General features: G+C 36.3%; 2 protein-coding genes, 1 long non-coding RNA gene and 1 pseudogene across 8 annotated transcripts; all 4 read right to left on the reverse strand.

Annotated features, from left to right (window-relative positions):
* Window positions 1-55: 55 nt before the first annotated feature.
* On the reverse strand, window positions 56-6,073 carry LOC134858833 (polymeric immunoglobulin receptor-like). Of its 3 annotated transcripts, none has more exons than XM_063874993.1 (12): window positions 5,934-6,073; window positions 5,637-5,798; window positions 2,990-3,037; window positions 2,543-2,866; window positions 2,116-2,415; window positions 1,878-1,962; window positions 1,687-1,784; window positions 1,565-1,599; window positions 1,315-1,371; window positions 1,088-1,153; window positions 843-917; window positions 56-353 (listed from the first exon to the last, which is right to left on the reverse strand). In XM_063874993.1, exons 3-12 carry the CDS (start codon window positions 3,033-3,035, stop codon window positions 288-290), a joined length of 1,152 nt encoding a protein of 383 aa, XP_063731063.1. In that variant the 5' UTR covers window positions 3,036-3,037; window positions 5,637-5,798; window positions 5,934-6,073; the 3' UTR covers window positions 56-287. The 3 variants fall into 3 exon arrangements, with proteins under 3 accessions (XP_063731063.1, XP_063731061.1, XP_063731062.1); XM_063874991.1 differs by having other exon boundaries at window positions 5,964-6,069; XM_063874992.1 differs by lacking the exon at window positions 1,088-1,153 and having other exon boundaries at window positions 5,964-6,070.
* Window positions 4,207-5,163, reverse strand: LOC134858837 (uncharacterized). Its single transcript, XR_010165003.1, has 2 exons — window positions 4,888-5,163; window positions 4,207-4,783 (listed from the first exon to the last, which is right to left on the reverse strand). It is a non-coding gene; the product is annotated as an uncharacterized LOC134858837 (long non-coding RNA).
* Window positions 6,074-7,294: 1,221 nt separating the features above from the next.
* Window positions 7,295-10,816, reverse strand: LOC134858836 (uncharacterized; annotated as a pseudogene).
* Window positions 10,779-14,866, reverse strand: LOC134858835 (uncharacterized). 4 transcript variants are annotated; one of them, XM_063874995.1, is made up of 9 exons: window positions 14,701-14,866; window positions 13,925-14,245; window positions 13,461-13,835; window positions 13,151-13,274; window positions 12,866-12,960; window positions 12,749-12,783; window positions 12,277-12,354; window positions 12,124-12,189; window positions 10,779-11,998 (listed from the first exon to the last, which is right to left on the reverse strand). In XM_063874995.1, exons 1-8 carry the CDS (start codon window positions 14,744-14,746, stop codon window positions 12,130-12,132), a joined length of 1,134 nt encoding a protein of 377 aa, XP_063731065.1. In that variant the 5' UTR covers window positions 14,747-14,866; the 3' UTR covers window positions 10,779-11,998; window positions 12,124-12,129. The 4 variants fall into 4 exon arrangements, with proteins under 4 accessions (XP_063731065.1, XP_063731064.1, XP_063731067.1 ...); XM_063874994.1 differs by having other exon boundaries at window positions 10,779-12,001; XM_063874997.1 differs by having other exon boundaries at window positions 10,780-11,998; window positions 12,124-12,186.
* Between the last annotated feature and the right edge of the window lie 1,859 nt (window positions 14,867-16,725).

The raw sequence follows: 16,725 nt of genomic DNA on the forward strand, positions 1-16,725 counted from the left end.
TCAAGTCAGAGGAAGATTCAAACCAAATGTTGTTTAAATAAAAAGTGTAATAGACCAGATCTGATGAGATTTAATACATGGTTATCTTTATCAACATACAAGCAAAACATTTTACAAATACTTTATTTGTAAGGCCGGATCAGAGGAATTACAAGTAGAGTTTACAAGATAACACTTTTACAAAATATTTATATATAATTTTCTGTATAATTTGGGACAAGGTCCACGTTTCTAAAGAGTAGCATCTAAAAAAAGACTCCAGTGATAGGTATAGATAGGGGTTACATTCACAGGTGGTTCTGGTGCATAGTCAATCTGCTGTATGTTACAGCATCTTCTTCCGCTTGAATTTGCTGCATAAGTGAAGAAAAAATGACATTAGGGAGGAAAGATGAACCTAACTTTTGCCATACTAACAGCTCTGACAGGCTTTACTTGGCACAATGCTTTGCGCTAAATGCGGACACCACAAAGCAAATTATGTCCACAAAGTTTAAAGAACTAATGCTTAGAAAGACTGTTCATCGTCTTGGCTTAGCCTTTATCAATGCTCACATTTGCAAACTAGCACAATTCCAAAAGAAAAATTGAAGCTGATGGAAATGAGCTTTCATAGTATTTGGTCATTATCAACAAATCACATTTCTGACCTAATTACGGCGCTATATGAATAGTTAAGGCATCATCACATTTACAAGGATACAGTCTGTTGGTCACCAGGACCATCTGTATCAATTTGTTTAATAATCCATCCAACAGACAGAAATCACCATCCATATGGATATGATGCTATTTTACCTTCAAATGTTGGGGAAAAAACCAACAGTCAAATTAAAACGTACCCTTTGCCCAGTTTGACATTCTACAGCAACCACATAGGAGTACATCACGTCCACATCTCTACGAGCTTTTGACCACTGTGGAAGAAAGAAGAGACATACACGATCAAATCAATTGAACACTTTATTTCGTTTGATGAATACAAAAGTTTATGATGAAATAAAAGATGCTGCCTGAGAGAACTTATGTTTCTGTTTTGTAATCCTGTTGTGAAATGCAAGTTGTGGTTTCATTGGTTATGGGTTACCTTTTCTGAATTTTTTATCATGGGTTTAACATTGCTGTATGTTACTTCCTCTTCAGCGAGATGAAGCTGCAAACCACCAACACAACTTTCTTATAAATTAGAACGATTCTTCCTCTTTAGGGCAAACAGATGATCATTTGAATGACCATAAGAGTTTACAAGAAGCTTGATCAAATAAATTGTTCAGAGTAAATATCAATATTAATGTGGGTCATACTGACTCATACCTGGACTGAAGTGTTTATCCTTTTCTTGACAGTACTGTTTGTTACTTCCTCTGAAGCCTGTGTTGAAGGAGCAGATATTTCACAATATATGTATCATATGTAATAAGTATCAATGTGCAGTCCACAGTGCTTCAAAGGGACAGTACAGTAAAGTCGTATTTCTACTGGAATTGCTGCAGTGATAAATTAAGTTAATTCCAATTTCCTTTTTTGAAAAAATTGTATTTGGAAATTAATTATCATATCTTACCATTATTGTGGCTGAGGATGCTTTTTTGGACTGTCCTAAAAGTGAAGCAATACAACAATATTTATATTGCACAAAAATAAATAGATATTATTTGGATTGAGCGTAATTCAGCATAAACTTACCCTGTCTTTTGCACATAAACCAGATAAATAAGGCCACTATTACAAAGAAGATCAGCAAACTCAAAGGGATGGTGAAGGCCATTAATAGTACTGAAAAACTGCAGGAATAAATAAATAAAAACACACAATGCAAATGACAGACTTGTGACAGTCGAACAATAGTGTTGTATGGAAATGTGAAGGCTTCTCACCTTTGCTGTTCACCCATTCCTTTGGTAAGTGTTTGGTTTGCAGAACTAGAGGTGTGAGTCACAGGCTTAGGGCTGGTAGGACTTACTGCAAAAGTAAATGTAATGACTTGTGGAAATAGCTTCTATAGTAAAATGACAATAATATTTGCTAAGATTTCATATTTATTAAATAAATTACTTTATCAAACAAATATTTTGAATGGTGTTTTTTAAATTTAGAATTACTTCCAACACTTACCAGTGGTAGGTTTCTCTGTAACATTTATGTGCACTGGCATCTGTAAGTCTCCTTTAACACACATATACCAGCCGCTGCTCTCAGTCCTCAGTCCACTCATAGTCACAGTGAGAACACCAGGGACAGTTATATTGAAGGTGACTGTTGAGTTATTTAACCATCCATTCGACCGTGTCACGCAGGAGCTGCCCAGCCTGCACCACTGTATTCCTCCAGCGTATTGATAGTGAAAGTAGAATTTTATATTATCTCCTCTGAATCCTGTCCTCTTCTGTTGATCCACATAGAGATATGATGGGCCTTAATGGAAAGCAATGTTGAATGAAAACTTGTAAGCAGCTTAGTTGGTACATGCTTGTGTTGTTTAAATATTCTGTATCTTTAATATAATTAGATCTGGTGAATAATTAAATAATTTGGCTCTTACCTTTTTTGACTGACAGTTCGAAATAACTTCCGAAATCTGATCCATCATTAATCTCCACAGCACACCAGTAATAACTAGCGTCCTCTTCGGTCAGATGATTTATAGTCACAGTGAAGACTCTTTGTTTTTTATCATCTGAGATCGAAAACTTCCCTGAACTGCTTGGTTGGTTTGTTTTAACTGCATAAGAGCAGGAGACCATATAGTATCCTTTACACAAGTACTTCACATGGTTTATATATTGAGAGTCATAGAGACATGGGATAGAGATCGAAGCTCCAGCTCTCGCTGACACTATACTGATTTTAGTTAGGCTGTGAATTCCTGCAACAATAGCAAACCCAACATTTTAAAAGTCATATTCAATGATAATGATAATAATTGTTTCTGACATTACCATGTGAAACATACAATAAAATATTCACAATTATAAAATGATTCACTGACCTGTGATTCCAGTCAAAATGAGAAGGAAGCCGAGATGAACAGCCATGTCTGAGTGTGAGTGGACCAAACAACATGAACAAACAGATGCTTTACTTCCTTTTTCTTAAATATAAAATGCAACAATTTAAATCATGATCCCTCCTACAGTAAGGAAGTAGCACTTGATTGGTTAATTAAGTATATATATATAATAACATATACATAATTAACCAATCAAACAGTAAATGATGTGTTGATTCATTTAAAGCATGATAGTTATAACCTGAAATGATTAAAAGGTGAAAAACATTAGTTTGATGTAACTGGGTTGAGTAACGGAAATATCATGCACCTGTCATGTTTCCTGCTATGGCTTTATATCATATTTTAACAATTGAAATCAGACTTAGAAAATGGGAATGTCCAAAGATGCGGACAGAGACACTCATAGAAAAAAGGTGTTGAAATCTGTTGAGAAAACCCAATAAATGATATGCCCATTTGTGCTATGGGTAGTATGGCTAAGCCTCAAAAGCAGATAAAGCCCAAGTCCTTTTCAAGTTATGTGATGTGTGAAAGCAAGCTAACCAGTGCCCTTAAACAACTTCCCACAACTACCCTTTTTCATTCTTTACATATCTGTAGTTTTATAGCCTTATGGTTCCACAAAGAGGATGTCTGACTGAGTAAAAAAAAAAAAAAACGTTTAAGGAACCACACATAAAATTTGTTAGCATATCAAACGAAATAAGGTTAAATAAGATGGGAAAAATGGAAGAAAGACCTCAGTAATTAAAGTGAGAATAACACATAGGTAATACAATTAAAAAACGTGATAAATATTGTCAATGTGTTTGTTTGTTTGTTTGTTTGTTATTTGTTTATGTATGCAGGGCAATGTTAAAAAAAAAGGTGAGACGTCTACGGATGAAAAAGGAGAAGAAAGGAGTTACAGCACAACCAAACAAAAAGCTGACAGAGCAAACAAAGATTTAAATACAGACAAACGTTTACATTTTTTGTCAGCTGATTTACGATAAAGTTTACTGTAGAATTTAGGGCAAGGTCCGGTGGATACACGTTTTGAACAAAAGACCAGCGCTTTAGGCTTACGGACTGAAACATGTTAATCTCTTAAATCAATACATTAGGAATAAATGCAGACTTCTTCTAAGTGTGTTAAAAACGTACCATACAGAAAAAGTGGACAGATAACACAAACACTGCAAACAGAAACAGGCAGATCAATAAGTGATTTATTGTGTTCAAACGTTTATTTATTTATCACTTTTTTTGTAATTTACACGTAATAACTCATGTTAAATCACACATCACAAAACAAACAACAAGATAAAAGTATTTATTTATATGTAAAAGGTTTTGGTTCCCCCTGAAGCTTCGAAAGTTTGGTCATTTCTAAGAGTGCTTTTGTAAATGCATTTGGGAAACCCCTCGTGAGCTTAAGATGGTTAAGTTGATGGGTTTTGTACAGATGTAGGGTAGGGGTAAAATTCACAAGTTCTTTCTGGTGCTAAGCCCATCTGCTGTATGTTACATCATCTTCTTCAGCCTCAACCCATTGCATAAACGAAGAAGAAATAGCATGAGGGAGGAAAGATCGAAGCTACAATCAACTTATGCCCTAGTAACAGCTCTGTCAAGTTTTACGTGGAGCTTACAGCCAACTAGGTAAGTATGTTAGAAAAAGTTATGGTCTGGGTTTGAATCCCTTAAAATGTACCCTTTGTCCAGTTTGATGTCTATAGTAACCACAGAAGAGTACATCACGTCCACATCTCTTTTAGCATCTGACCACTGAGGAAGAAAGAAGAGACTGCCATGATGAGATCCATTGAAAAATGTAACTTTTTTATATTTATAATGGAATACGTGTTGGGCCTTTTTGGGTTAAGGGTTACCTTGTCAGTAGGTTTTGTATATTTCACATCGCTGTATGTTACTTCCTCTTCAGCGAGCTAAAGCTGCAAACCATCAACATGAACACTTTTTATTTTAGAAATCAGCAAACATTTCACAACTATTCTTCCTTTTTAGATCAAACAGAGGATCTGAGGAATCACCATAAGAGTTTCATAAAACCTAATTCTATAACAAAAATGAAATACATATATTAATTTGGATGGCTTTCTTTTAAAAGAAAAAGAGAGAAAAACCCACTGTATGAAGCCGATCATTTTCCTACAGTCTCTTACCTGGCCTGAAGTCTTTCTCCTTTGCTTAACAATACTGTATGTTACTTCCTCTTTAGCCTGTGTTGAAGGAGCAGAGAAACGAACATAAACAACATATATGAAAGCCATATGTTGTTTTTGTTCAACTTATTACTGTATTTCTGATCACAAAGTGGAGGAACCACAAGGCTATACAACCACAGATACCTCAGTAGAAATGAAATATGAGACAGATAAATGTAGCTGTATTGAGTTAGATTGTATACGTTTGTATCTCGAAAAAGCTAAATTTAACTAAATGTTCTGAAGAAGAAGAAAACGATAAAAGCAGACAATGACGTGTAACACTCTCGTCTAGAAAAATAGCCGTCTGCTCGCAGAGAGATAAAAAGATGAGCAGAGAGGCAAACATTTTCTTTGGATTTCTTTGATTCTTTGGATTTTATCCTCAGAGATTGAAAACGTTCTTTAGCTACCTTTTGAATCAGTCCTCACTTCAGTAGAGCAAGACAACCAAGATCCTCCTTTACATAAACATTTAACCTGATTTCTATGTTGCAGGTCATAGAGACATGGGGTAGTGATGGAATCACCGACTTTTACTGACACTTTACTGACTTGAGCAACGGTGTGAATTCCTGCAACAACAAGAAATACAGCATTTTAAATAGACATTCACACTAAGTGTCGACGTACTAAATTGTAGTTGTATGAAATAAAACACTGTAACCCAACAAAGCTTTGCTTTTTTCTACTGACAAATAATGAATTACCTAATTGGCTCAACCAAATGAGTTACTGACCGGTGAGTCCAGCGAGGATGAGAAGAAGTCTGAGGGGACCAGCCATGTCGGAGAGGGAGCAGTCAGAGAAACAAACTGACCACAGGCACCGACAAGCATTTCTATTTCCTAATCTTTTTATATGCAGTTGCATCTGTTACAAATGTTCTTCTTTTTAAGTGAGTTCCTTACATACGGTGATGAAGTAAGTGTTGCTTAACAAGGTGTTTTGGGTAGATAGTGAGCATTGTACACTGTAAAAGTCTATCCATCCATTATCCGGTGAGTGGAAACATGATTAGATGAACAGGTGGCACTATATAGAAGATTATGCTGAAATGATCTTTTGTGGAGGAGGAAAAGTGTGTAAAAATAAGTCAAACTTGTCGATTGATGAAGATATGCTTCAATTGCTAAATGTGGTTGAGTAAAACCCATGTCCTCTGACACAACATGCCTTGCAAACTCAAGCCTGAAAATGGTTTGTAAGCATTATAATGGATGATTTGGAAGCTGGCTTTTTCAAACTTGAAATGTGCCGACTGTAACATTAGTAAAGGTGCTAAGCCATGACTGTGTGACAATGAGGCAGCAAGCACAAAACCAGGACTCTGACACTGAAGCAGCTGAATGGAATTCCGCCATAAATGAATTCACTTTAAAATGCAAACTGAATAGCGACGCTAAAAAAGGGAAGCTTTGAACATTACAAGATAATAACTTATTGACACACAAGGTGGCAGTATTGTGCTATTTTAACATTTCCAGTGGTTTTATACCATCGAATTGTCTGATGTATTAACTGCTGAAGAACTGGCAGTAATAGGCAGTGATGAGTATTTCAATACAACATAAAATGTAATAACACAATTAGGAGTTTTGATGGATATAACTAACTGCAATCAAATAATGTTGTATCTTAATGCCAGGTGGAAGGTGTTTGTGGATACATTGGAAAACATTTTTGAACATTCGCTTGGTCAGATTGCTTAAAATGAAATGGAATATTTAGATAAAACACATTCAAGAAACCAGGATCAAGAAATGTGTTACGAAATAAACCAGAATTGTTCAAAGGTTTCGGTTTTCTGTGTTAGTTGGGGGTTTTCCAATGAAAAACATTCAATCTGAATGAAAAATAAGATGTTTTCAAGCGTCTTTGACTTAACAAGACACTTATGATATGACCAAGATATTATATCTTACTGCATTGTTAGTTTTTAAGTTATTAGGTCTTATATCAAGTGTAAAGACATATTCTGAATAGATATTAGACAAATATACTTTGCAAGATTTCAAGTTTTTGTAGTGTATGTTCCAGCAAAAAGATCCCATTTATTACGACACATATAAACTGATGATAAGATTTTATTTCTGAAGGGAGGGGATACATTGGTAAATTAAGAAATGACTGTTATGAGATACAGTAGAGTTAGAAAAATGTACACATTGAAATCTCAAACAAGAAGAGGAGATTACATTTTATTAAATATTATATTATTACAAATGTTTATAAATGGAGACCATTGCGCTTTGAGTCAAGAAAACATACTATTTCGTGCATGAGGCCTAACAAATAAAGTGTTAACATGTTGTCAACAGGGAAATGCTTCTTTGTTAGCAGAAGAGGTCAAGTAAGGCCATAGTTTGAACAAGGTGAAAAAAATGTACTTCACAGCCTTAGCTCGCAAGATACATAAGACAGAGAAGCAGTGGTTAAATATAATTAGCTGTGCTGGAGCTAAGCCAATGCATGTGACCTTCTCACATTACGCTTCAACCTGTTGAAAAAAGAAGAAGTGAAACATTATAACAATGAAAGAAAAACTGTAAAAAATGTCGTATTCTAAATTTAAAGTCAGACAACTAAATGAATAAAAACAGCAAGCGACAGCCAGTGGGAAACTTTCTTAATATTTACCCTTGGTACATGTTGCTGCTTCGTGGCTTTCACAGAACTATACGTCATATCATCCGCACTCTCCGTAGGTGACTTCTGTGAGAGGAAGTTTAGACAGTTATAAAATATATGGTTTTGGTGAATGACAAATGATTATATTTATTTGCAGTTGAGGTAAAGTAAGATAAATGTATTAAGTGTATCAATGACCCTTTTAGTATTTTACTTTATGCGAAGAGATACTCTTTGGGTGGCAGTGGCTTAGTCTGGAAGGGCTTGGACTTGGGTCCTAAGGGTCGGCGGTTCACATCCCGATTGGACCCAAAAAAAAAATAGAGTGAGCTGTTAGCTGGAGAGGTGCCAGTTTTCCTCCTGAGCCACTGCCACAGTGCCCTTGAGCAAGGCAACAAACCCTGAATCTGCTCGCTGGCGCCGGGTACCTGGCAGCCTCCCTGCTCTGCCACCTCTCCTGCATGTGTGGTTGTTTGTGAATGTACTGTATATCATCGTTGCTTGTGCATGTATATCCTCCGTGTGTGTAATATGTGTGTAAACACCACAGAGTGGGGAAAGAAATTTCCCTTCAAGGGATTAATAAAGCATATCTTCTTCTTCTCAACATGCTTATCAATCTGAAATAACTGTATGACCTGTAGAATATGCAGTACAGATAAAGAAATTATATAAAATTGTTACATACATATTTCTTGATATTCTGCAGTGGTTTACCTGGCTTGAAGTTTTTGTCTTGTGCTGAATAGTACTGTATGTAACTTCGTCTTCAACCTGTGTTAAAGGACAGAAGAGAAAAATAATGAGACTGAAATGTCCAGAAATGCAATTTAAACTTTGTGTAACCCAGTTTCAACAAAATTCTATGTACAATGGAGTAGAATGTAAAACTAATGATAACAGCGATTACCCTACTGCTAAGTTTGATGTTTGAAAATGGTTACAGCATTCTCTATTTGATCTCACAGACATATTAGTTGTGTATCTGCAATTGTGAAAGGTCTGCCAAATAGTTCTACAAAGGTAAAGTATATTCTCTGAAGACTTTTCATTGCAATTTTAACCACAACTTACTGCGGCTCCTATTAGCGTTCTTTGCAAAACATTGTGGTATAAAAAAAGTCATTCTTACCACTGTCGTGGTTGATGCTGCTTCTTTGATCTGCACTAAATGTGGAACAACATACACTTCTGTTACTCTCAATGCACGATATTTTCCCCCAAAAATAGAGAATCACAAACATATTTGGTATGACAGTTCAGCATAGACTCACTGTGTCTTTTCAACATAAACCAGATGAACACGGTCACCAGTACAATGAAGGTCAACAAGCTCAAAGGGATGATGTAGGCCATAAGTTTACTTGAGTCACTGAAGGAGGAGCAAATAAACAAATGCATAAAACAAATTCACCCTAATCTACACCATTTTATTGAATTGAGCTAATTCAAATCAGTTATTTAAGATACTATATATCACACAGACAAGTATAGATTTTATTTTACAACAGGTTATTTTAAACTCTCGAAATGTTGCATGTTTTGCCGTTAATAACTGTGCAATATATACCTGGCTGCTATATCTCAGAACTGTTACAGGATGTGTATTTTGTTTATTTTGTAAATTGTGTATTCTTTCTTTTTTATCTTTACATTTTTTTTATGCATGCTTCCTGGGTACCATTAAGCTGTCTTTGACTCTTTTCATGCTATAACAAATGCAAATTTCCCCTCGGTTGGAGGAATAATGGTATTTTGAAGCTGATTCTGATTAATTCAAATCCTTCTGACCTGTTCGATTCATCCAGACCTGTGGTATCATCCTTACCTGAAAAAAACAAAGGTGAGATTCACACGCTCGCTAGAGGCTGAAATGGTTAAAATGTTTTTGCTGTAAGCTATATCCAAAACAAGAACAGAATAAGTAAAGTAAAATAGCAGTTCAACAAAAAAAGTAAACACTTAAATGATTTTACACTTGTTCTACTTACTAGTGGTAGGTTTCTCTGTAACAGTTATATGCACCGGCATCTGTAAGTCTCCTTTAACGCACATATACCAGCCGCTGCTCTCTGTCTTCAGTCCACTCATAGTCACAGTGAGAACACCAGGGTTATCCCCACTGATGGTGACTGTTGTTCCAGCTATTGATCCAGACTTTGTCACACAGGAGCCGCCCAACCTGCACCACTTCATTTCTCCAGAGTTACCATTGTTACATTGGATGGTTATCTCCCCTCCTGTGGATCCTGTAATCTCCTGATTAGCTGTGTAGAGACTGGGTGTATCTTAAGGGAAATCAAATTAAACAAAACAGAGGGTAGCTTCAATGAAACAAACAATGACACGCTGCATAGAGATTTTCCTCCCAATTGTTAATATTTCAACAAGGGTTTACTCACTTGTGGTGACTGACAGTAGAAAATACATTCTTTCATCTGCTCCTCCATTTATCTCCACAGCACACCAGTAATCAGTGTCCTCTGTAGTCAGATCTTTTATTGTCACAGTAAAGATGTTTTGATTTTTGTCATCAGATATGGAAAACCTTCCTGAACTTGTTTTTTGTTTTGTTTCAACTGCGTAAGAGCAGTAGTTCCAATAGTATCCTTTACACAAGTACTTCCAATTTGTTTTGTATTGTGACCTATAGAGACATGGGATAGTGATCGAACCTCCAGCTTTCACTGGAACTTTACTGACTGTAGTTATGCCTTGAATGCCTGCAACCAGAGTAAATACAGCATTTTACTGCACATACAGCCAGCCACAATGTACAGCTTTGTTTAAATATTTTTTGTGATGATTACTCAGCGTATTGTCATCTGATCTAACCTGCTCGCACAATGAAATGAAATGACAGCTGACTGACCTGTGAGTGCACTGAAGAACAGAAGAACTCGGAGAAGAACATCCATGTTGGTGCGTGAGTGAGTGAAAGTCAAGTAACACAAAACAACATGAACTTATAGGCTCGGATCTTTTTACTTCCTGATTTTCATAAACGTGCAATCGCAAGAGACCAAAACGTCCTTTCTCTTCCTCTTGAAGACTGTTTGGATAACTGAGTTGGATGATGCAGCTACAACTGCAAACAGCTTCATTTTACATTGCATTAAAACTCAACAACAATAAAGGTTAGATGTAGTTATGTTGTTCATTTTTTTTAAATGTTCTGTTTTTATTTGCACAATAAATTAAGACACATTATTAAGACATACACTTCTCACAAGGTTCAACAATAAATATATCCTTGACATTTTTTCATTTAGCAATTGTGTCAACAGAATAGTAAACCACGTCCCCGAGCTAATCCTGTAGTTGTCCTCCTTGACTAAATACCAGATTATTATATTGTATTATTAAACTGGATTATTGATAAGAAATGAGGCGATAATCAGACATATCTAAAAACTGCAGCTACAATGAAAAGTAAATTGGCAAAAAAATGGTTAATTGTTAAAGTCTTTTTCAGCCTTTCAATTACAGAGATTTCCTGCTTTTCTTTGTTGCACATACAATTAAACTGAATGTATTTTGGTTTTAGACTGAATTATTTGGTTGCAGCCTTAGTAGCAATATGTACAGGATCTTATTAAAGCCAAAGTGAAGAAGAGGATTAGGGATGATAATTATAAAAGATCCATTTCTAGATCATGATTATATTCAATGGTATGATGTCAACTTCAAAAGGGGAAGCTGTAACAAGAATTAAACCTTTTTACTGACTCACTTCCTACATTTGGTCAATTATTGGCAGAAATGGCTCTTACTCAATGTGGCAAACAGAAAATGTGACAAATGTTTTACATCACACTTCTATTTGTAGAGCAACAAAACAGTGGTGCTCTGGCCTTCCGGAAATCTTGACTTTGAAACGTGGTGGATAAAAAGAAAAAAAATCCAATTTTTTTTCAACATTATTAATATACAGTTTGTAAGTTTGCAGGGTTGCACAGAAAAAAAAAACATCTGTACATGGAAGTCTCTCAATTGCACACGTCTCTAATACAGATTGCTGGGTTGATTATGTATCCATAATGTTATAATATGTGTAGCCATACTTGTCTTCACATCTTTTCTGCTGATGAGTATTTATTTTAGTTTTAGTGCTGTAGATCACACCTCCATCGACTGGTTCAGTCTGCTGATAGAAAACAAGCACAGAGAAGAGAATGCTCAAAATGACTGGACTGATTATGACAACAATACCAATCCATTTGAGTTATTTTTGATATATTGAGAGGCCTGTTGAAAGTAATACCATACCATTTGTCATACACTATGGTTCAATACAATGGTACTGTAAGTGACACTCTCTTCTGGTATATTCTGCTGGATGAGAAAACAAATATGAACGTAGGCAAAGCCTTTTAAGGAAGTGCTCATTGTATTACTGCGTTAAATAAACATGTGGTTTACCGTCTGCTGGGATGCTGCATGTGGATTTTGAATAATGGCAGCATAGTGCAGCTCAGTATCTTCCTTAACTTCTGAGCCCTATGAGGGAAAACATTTAAGGTGTGTCACTATTCTCATTTTATATTCCATCCCTAGGTTACAGTTTCTGCTATCTCCTGTGTTAGCGCACAACATGTGTTTGTACACTCAAACATACTGTACGTAAATGGCTTGGTCACTTTGCATGTTAGCGGAAATGTAATTTGCTTTTACATTTAAGAGGAGCATTTATATATTAAGCAGTTTATTTCTACTTAACCCTGCATAACACTGTGTGACAAAGCTGTTTCAGAGCAGCTGCAGATTGAAAGTAATGCATTATGAACATTTGTCCTGTTTAATAATACATTTTCCCAGTGAAGAGGAAATAAACTACTGAGTAAGATAACAAATGAGTTATCACTATACTAATGGTTAGAAATACAAATCTTACCCCAGTAATGATTGGCCCTCCGGTCTTGGTTTTATCTACAACACATTATTTTTGAGATTATATTAAAATACATATTGTATTCCCTGCATTGGTAAGCAGAGGTAACAGCAAACTTACTACGTTTATTCATCACTCTCCATCCAAAAAAGGCAGTGGGAACAACCAACAGCAGTAAGACCAGGGTTGAGGTGATAATCGATATTAAAGTGGTGCTAGAAGAGAAATGCAGATCACATGTACATTCAACTAGAAAGTAAAGGGGGTAAACTTTTTCATCAAAACTTATAATGTTGGCTTATGCATACTTCTTTTTGTTAATTTAAATGTATAAAACACATACTCAGGTGTGCAAATACAGAGGATGAAACACACACAAGAAAGCTTAAAAAAAAGATTACAGACCTCTTGTTTTTGTCTTGTAGGCTCTCTCCGCCTGTCCCGATTACGGTGGAGAAGGAGGGCTGAACTGTATCTGGCTCTACACTTGTAAACAGGGAGGCATTCTGGATAGTGCTTTGAAGTGTCGCTGTAAAATGTGAAAGTAAATAGAAGCAAAAACACATTGTAGTTAATATCATTGTCTTTTTTAAATGGAATATTGTGGACTATTATACCATGATTCCCACATTGTCAAGGTACATTCAATTAATTTATGTATTCTACTGTAAAATTAACAAGCATTGTTTCAAATAGAAAACAGTTAGTGTCTAACTTGCTGTATTGGTGCCCATTGTAGTTGAAATAGTTGAAATAGTTGAAGTAGTTGAAGTAGTTGAAGTAGTTGAAATAGTTGAGTTTAACTCATAAACAGTTATATGCACTGGCATCTGTAAGTCTCCTTTATCACACCAATACCAGCCGCTGTTCTCTACCCTCAGTCCACTCATAGTCACAGTGAACACATTTGAGACACTTGTGTTGATGGTGAATGTTGCTCCATCGATTGATCCAGTCAGATCTGACACGCAGTTGCGGTCCAGCCGGCACCACTTGGTTACTTTTGTATTGTAAAAGTGGCACTTGACAGTCACACTTCCTCCTTCAAATGCTGTGATTTCCTGTTCTTCCACGTACAGATTTGGCATACCTTGAACCAAAAAGTAAAACATCAGTTTTTTCCCCACAAAATAGTCCACAAAAAGGATTTTAACTGTTAAATCAATCTATAGATTATACCTCGGTGGACTGACAGCTTAAAAGTTCTTTTGATATCCAGGACACGTCTCACGATTGCACACCTGTAGAAGCTTGTACCTTCAACCATTGGATTATTAAAAGTGACTGTGAAGATACCTTGTGTTTTGTCATCAGAGATTGAAAACAGTCCTGAAGTATCTGGCTGGTTTGTATTAACTACATTTTCGCAGATGCCCCACCGTCTTTGTTTACACAAGTATTTCTCATTATCTTTGTATCTCAAGTCATATAGGCATGGGATGGAGATGGAATCTCCAGCCTTCACTGCCACTTGACTGACAGTAGTTATGCTTTGGATTCCTGCAAGAAGAAAAAAATACATCATTTTAATGATAATACCCATTATTAAAACTCTCCCTCAAGATAGCCTCCGTATTGTGACAGACACTTCACTCAACTTTATGTTCCTTACAAAACATACACTCAATTTATGTTGTTGCATACAAACACATTTTATTTATCAGCATCATTACATCACATTACATTTAGCTGAGGTTTGTATCCAGAAAGACCTACAATAAGTGCACGAGTTACAGGTTAGTCAGTAACACAGCTACAAAACACATCTGTTAAAAGTTAGTTAATGTTTTTACTTATGTTTTAACATCATTAATCATAAATTCTAATGTGTTGTTTTAATGCTTAATGTCGGTTGAAATATAGAACTCTATCAATCCATAGCAACAATATTGTTTTATTTATAAAACTGGCCAACATTTATATATAGTGTTCATATAAATGTTTAGATCACTTACCCATGAGACCAGCGAGTATCAGGTGAGCAACATAAAGAAAAGTCATGTCTGCATCAATGCTGTGAGGGATTGAGCACGTTCAATACTAGACTAAGTAACTCTTACATGTTCACTTCCTCCTTTCAGCATTGCCGTTGTCGTAAATTTTTATGGCTTTTAAACAATGAATTGTTTGTTTTGCAAGACTATATTCAGAACTGTTTGGAAGTATATACAACATGTTATTTACATACAGTGGGGCAAAAAAGTATTTAGTCAGCCACCAATTGTGCAAGTTCTCCCATTTAAAAAGATGAGAGAGGCCTGTCATTTTTATCATAGGTACACTTCAACTATGAGAGACAGAATGAGAAAAAAAAATCCAGGAAATCACATTGTAGGATTTTTAATGAATTAATTGGTAAATTCCTTGGTAAAATAAGTATTTGGTCACCTACAAACAAGCAAGATTTCTGGCTCTCACAGACCTGTAACTTCTTCTTTAAGAGGCTCCTCTATCCTCCACTTGTTACCTGTATTAATGGCACCTTTTTGAACTCGTTATCAGTATAAAAGACACCTGTCCACAACCTCAAACAGTCATACTCCAAACTCCACTATGGCCAAGACCAAAGAGCTGTCAAAGGAGACCAGAGACAAAATTGTAGACCTGCACCAGGCTGGGAAAACTGAATCTGCAATAGGTAAGCAGCTTGGTGTGAAGAAATCAACTGTGGGAGCAATTATTAGAAAATGGAAGACATACAAGACCACTGCTAATCTCCCTCGATCTGGGGCTCCACGCAAGATCTCACCCCGTGGGGTCAAAATGATCACAAGAACGGTGAGCAAAATTCCCAGAACCACACGGGGGGACCTAGTGAATGACCTGCAGAGAGCTGGGACCAAAGTAACAGAGGCTACCATCAGTAACACACTACGCCGCCAGGGACTTAAATCCTGCAGTTCCAGACGTGTCCCCCTGCTTAAGCCAGTACATGTCCAGGCCCGTCTGAAGTTTGCTAGAGGGCATTTGGATGATCCAGAAGAGGATTGGGAGAATGTCATATGGTCAGATGAAACCAAAATAGAAGTTTTTGGTAAAAACTCAACTCGTCGTGTTTGGAGGAGAAAGAATGCAGAGTTGCATCCAAAGAACACCATACCTACTGTGAAGCATGGGGGTGGAAACATCAGGCTTTGGGGCTGTTTTTCTGCAAAGGGACCAGGACGACTGATCTGTGTAAAGGAAAGAATGAATGGGGCCATGTATCGTGAGATTTTGAGTGAAAACCTCCTTCCATCAGCAAGGGCACTGAAGATGAAGCGTGGCTGGGTCTTTCAGCATGACAATGATCCCAAACACACCGCCAGGGCAACGAAGGAGTGGCTTCGTAAGAAGCATTTCAAGGTCCTGGAGTGGCCTAGCCAGTCTCCAGATCTCAACCCCATAGAAAATCTTTGGAGGGAGTTGAAAGTCCGTGTTGCCCAGCGACAGCCCCAAAACATCACTGCTTTAGAGGAGATCTGCATGGAGGAATGGGCCAAAATACCAGCAACAGTGTGTGGAAACCTTGTGAAGACTTACAGAAAACGTTTGACCTCTGTCATTGCCAACAAAGGGTATATAACAAAGTATTGAGATGAACTTTTGTTATTGACCAAATACTTATTTTCCACAATAATTTGAAAATAAATTCATTAAAAATCCTACAATGTGATTTTCTGGATTTTTTTTCTCATTTTGTCTCTCATAGTTGAGGTATACCTATGATGAAAATTACAGGCCTCTCTCATCTTTTTAAATGGGAGAACTTGCACAATTGGTGGCTGACTAAATACTTTTTTGCCCCACTGTACTTTGTCAAAAATTAGTTACAAATTAATCAAGATCTATCCCTGTCCTGAAAACCTTAGATTTTACAAGTTATGATGCTGAAAATCAACTAAGCGTGAAAGTACATGCAGACTTATATTTATTATGGTATTTTTTTTCTCCAAATATACATTTAATAATAAGTTGTTGTTAAGATTAAGGTTGTACCT

The sequence above is a fragment of the Eleginops maclovinus genome, chromosome 22 (genome assembly GCF_036324505.1).
Source record: "Eleginops maclovinus isolate JMC-PN-2008 ecotype Puerto Natales chromosome 22, JC_Emac_rtc_rv5, whole genome shotgun sequence".
Lineage (NCBI taxonomy): Eukaryota > Metazoa > Chordata > Actinopteri > Perciformes > Eleginopidae > Eleginops > Eleginops maclovinus.

What these genes read in the sequence shown, in the direction of transcription:
- LOC134858835 (XM_063874995.1), bottom strand. Translation starts at nt 14,746, where the DNA reads ATGACTTTTCTTTATGTTGCTCACCTGATACTCGCTGGTCTCATGG. An exon ending in TAAGCTGTCAGTCCACCGAG is followed by an intron (nt 13,836 to 13,924) that starts GTATAATCTATA and finishes TTTTGGTTCAAG; the next exon opens with GTATGCCAAATCTGTACGTG. An exon ending in AATGGGCACCAATACAGCAA is followed by an intron (nt 13,275 to 13,460) that starts GTTAGACACTAA and finishes CACATTTTACAG; the next exon opens with CGACACTTCAAAGCACTATC.
- LOC134858833 (XM_063874991.1), bottom strand. Translation starts at nt 6,009, where the DNA reads ATGGCTGGTCCCCTCAGACTTCTTCTCATCCTCGCTGGACTCACCG. An exon ending in GGATAAACACTTCAGTCCAG is followed by an intron (nt 1,154 to 1,314) that starts GTATGAGTCAGT and finishes GGTGGTTTGCAG; the next exon opens with CTTCATCTCGCTGAAGAGGA. An exon ending in TGATAAAAAATTCAGAAAAG is followed by an intron (nt 918 to 1,087) that starts GTAACCCATAAC and finishes TTTCTTCCACAG; the next exon opens with TGGTCAAAAGCTCGTAGAGA.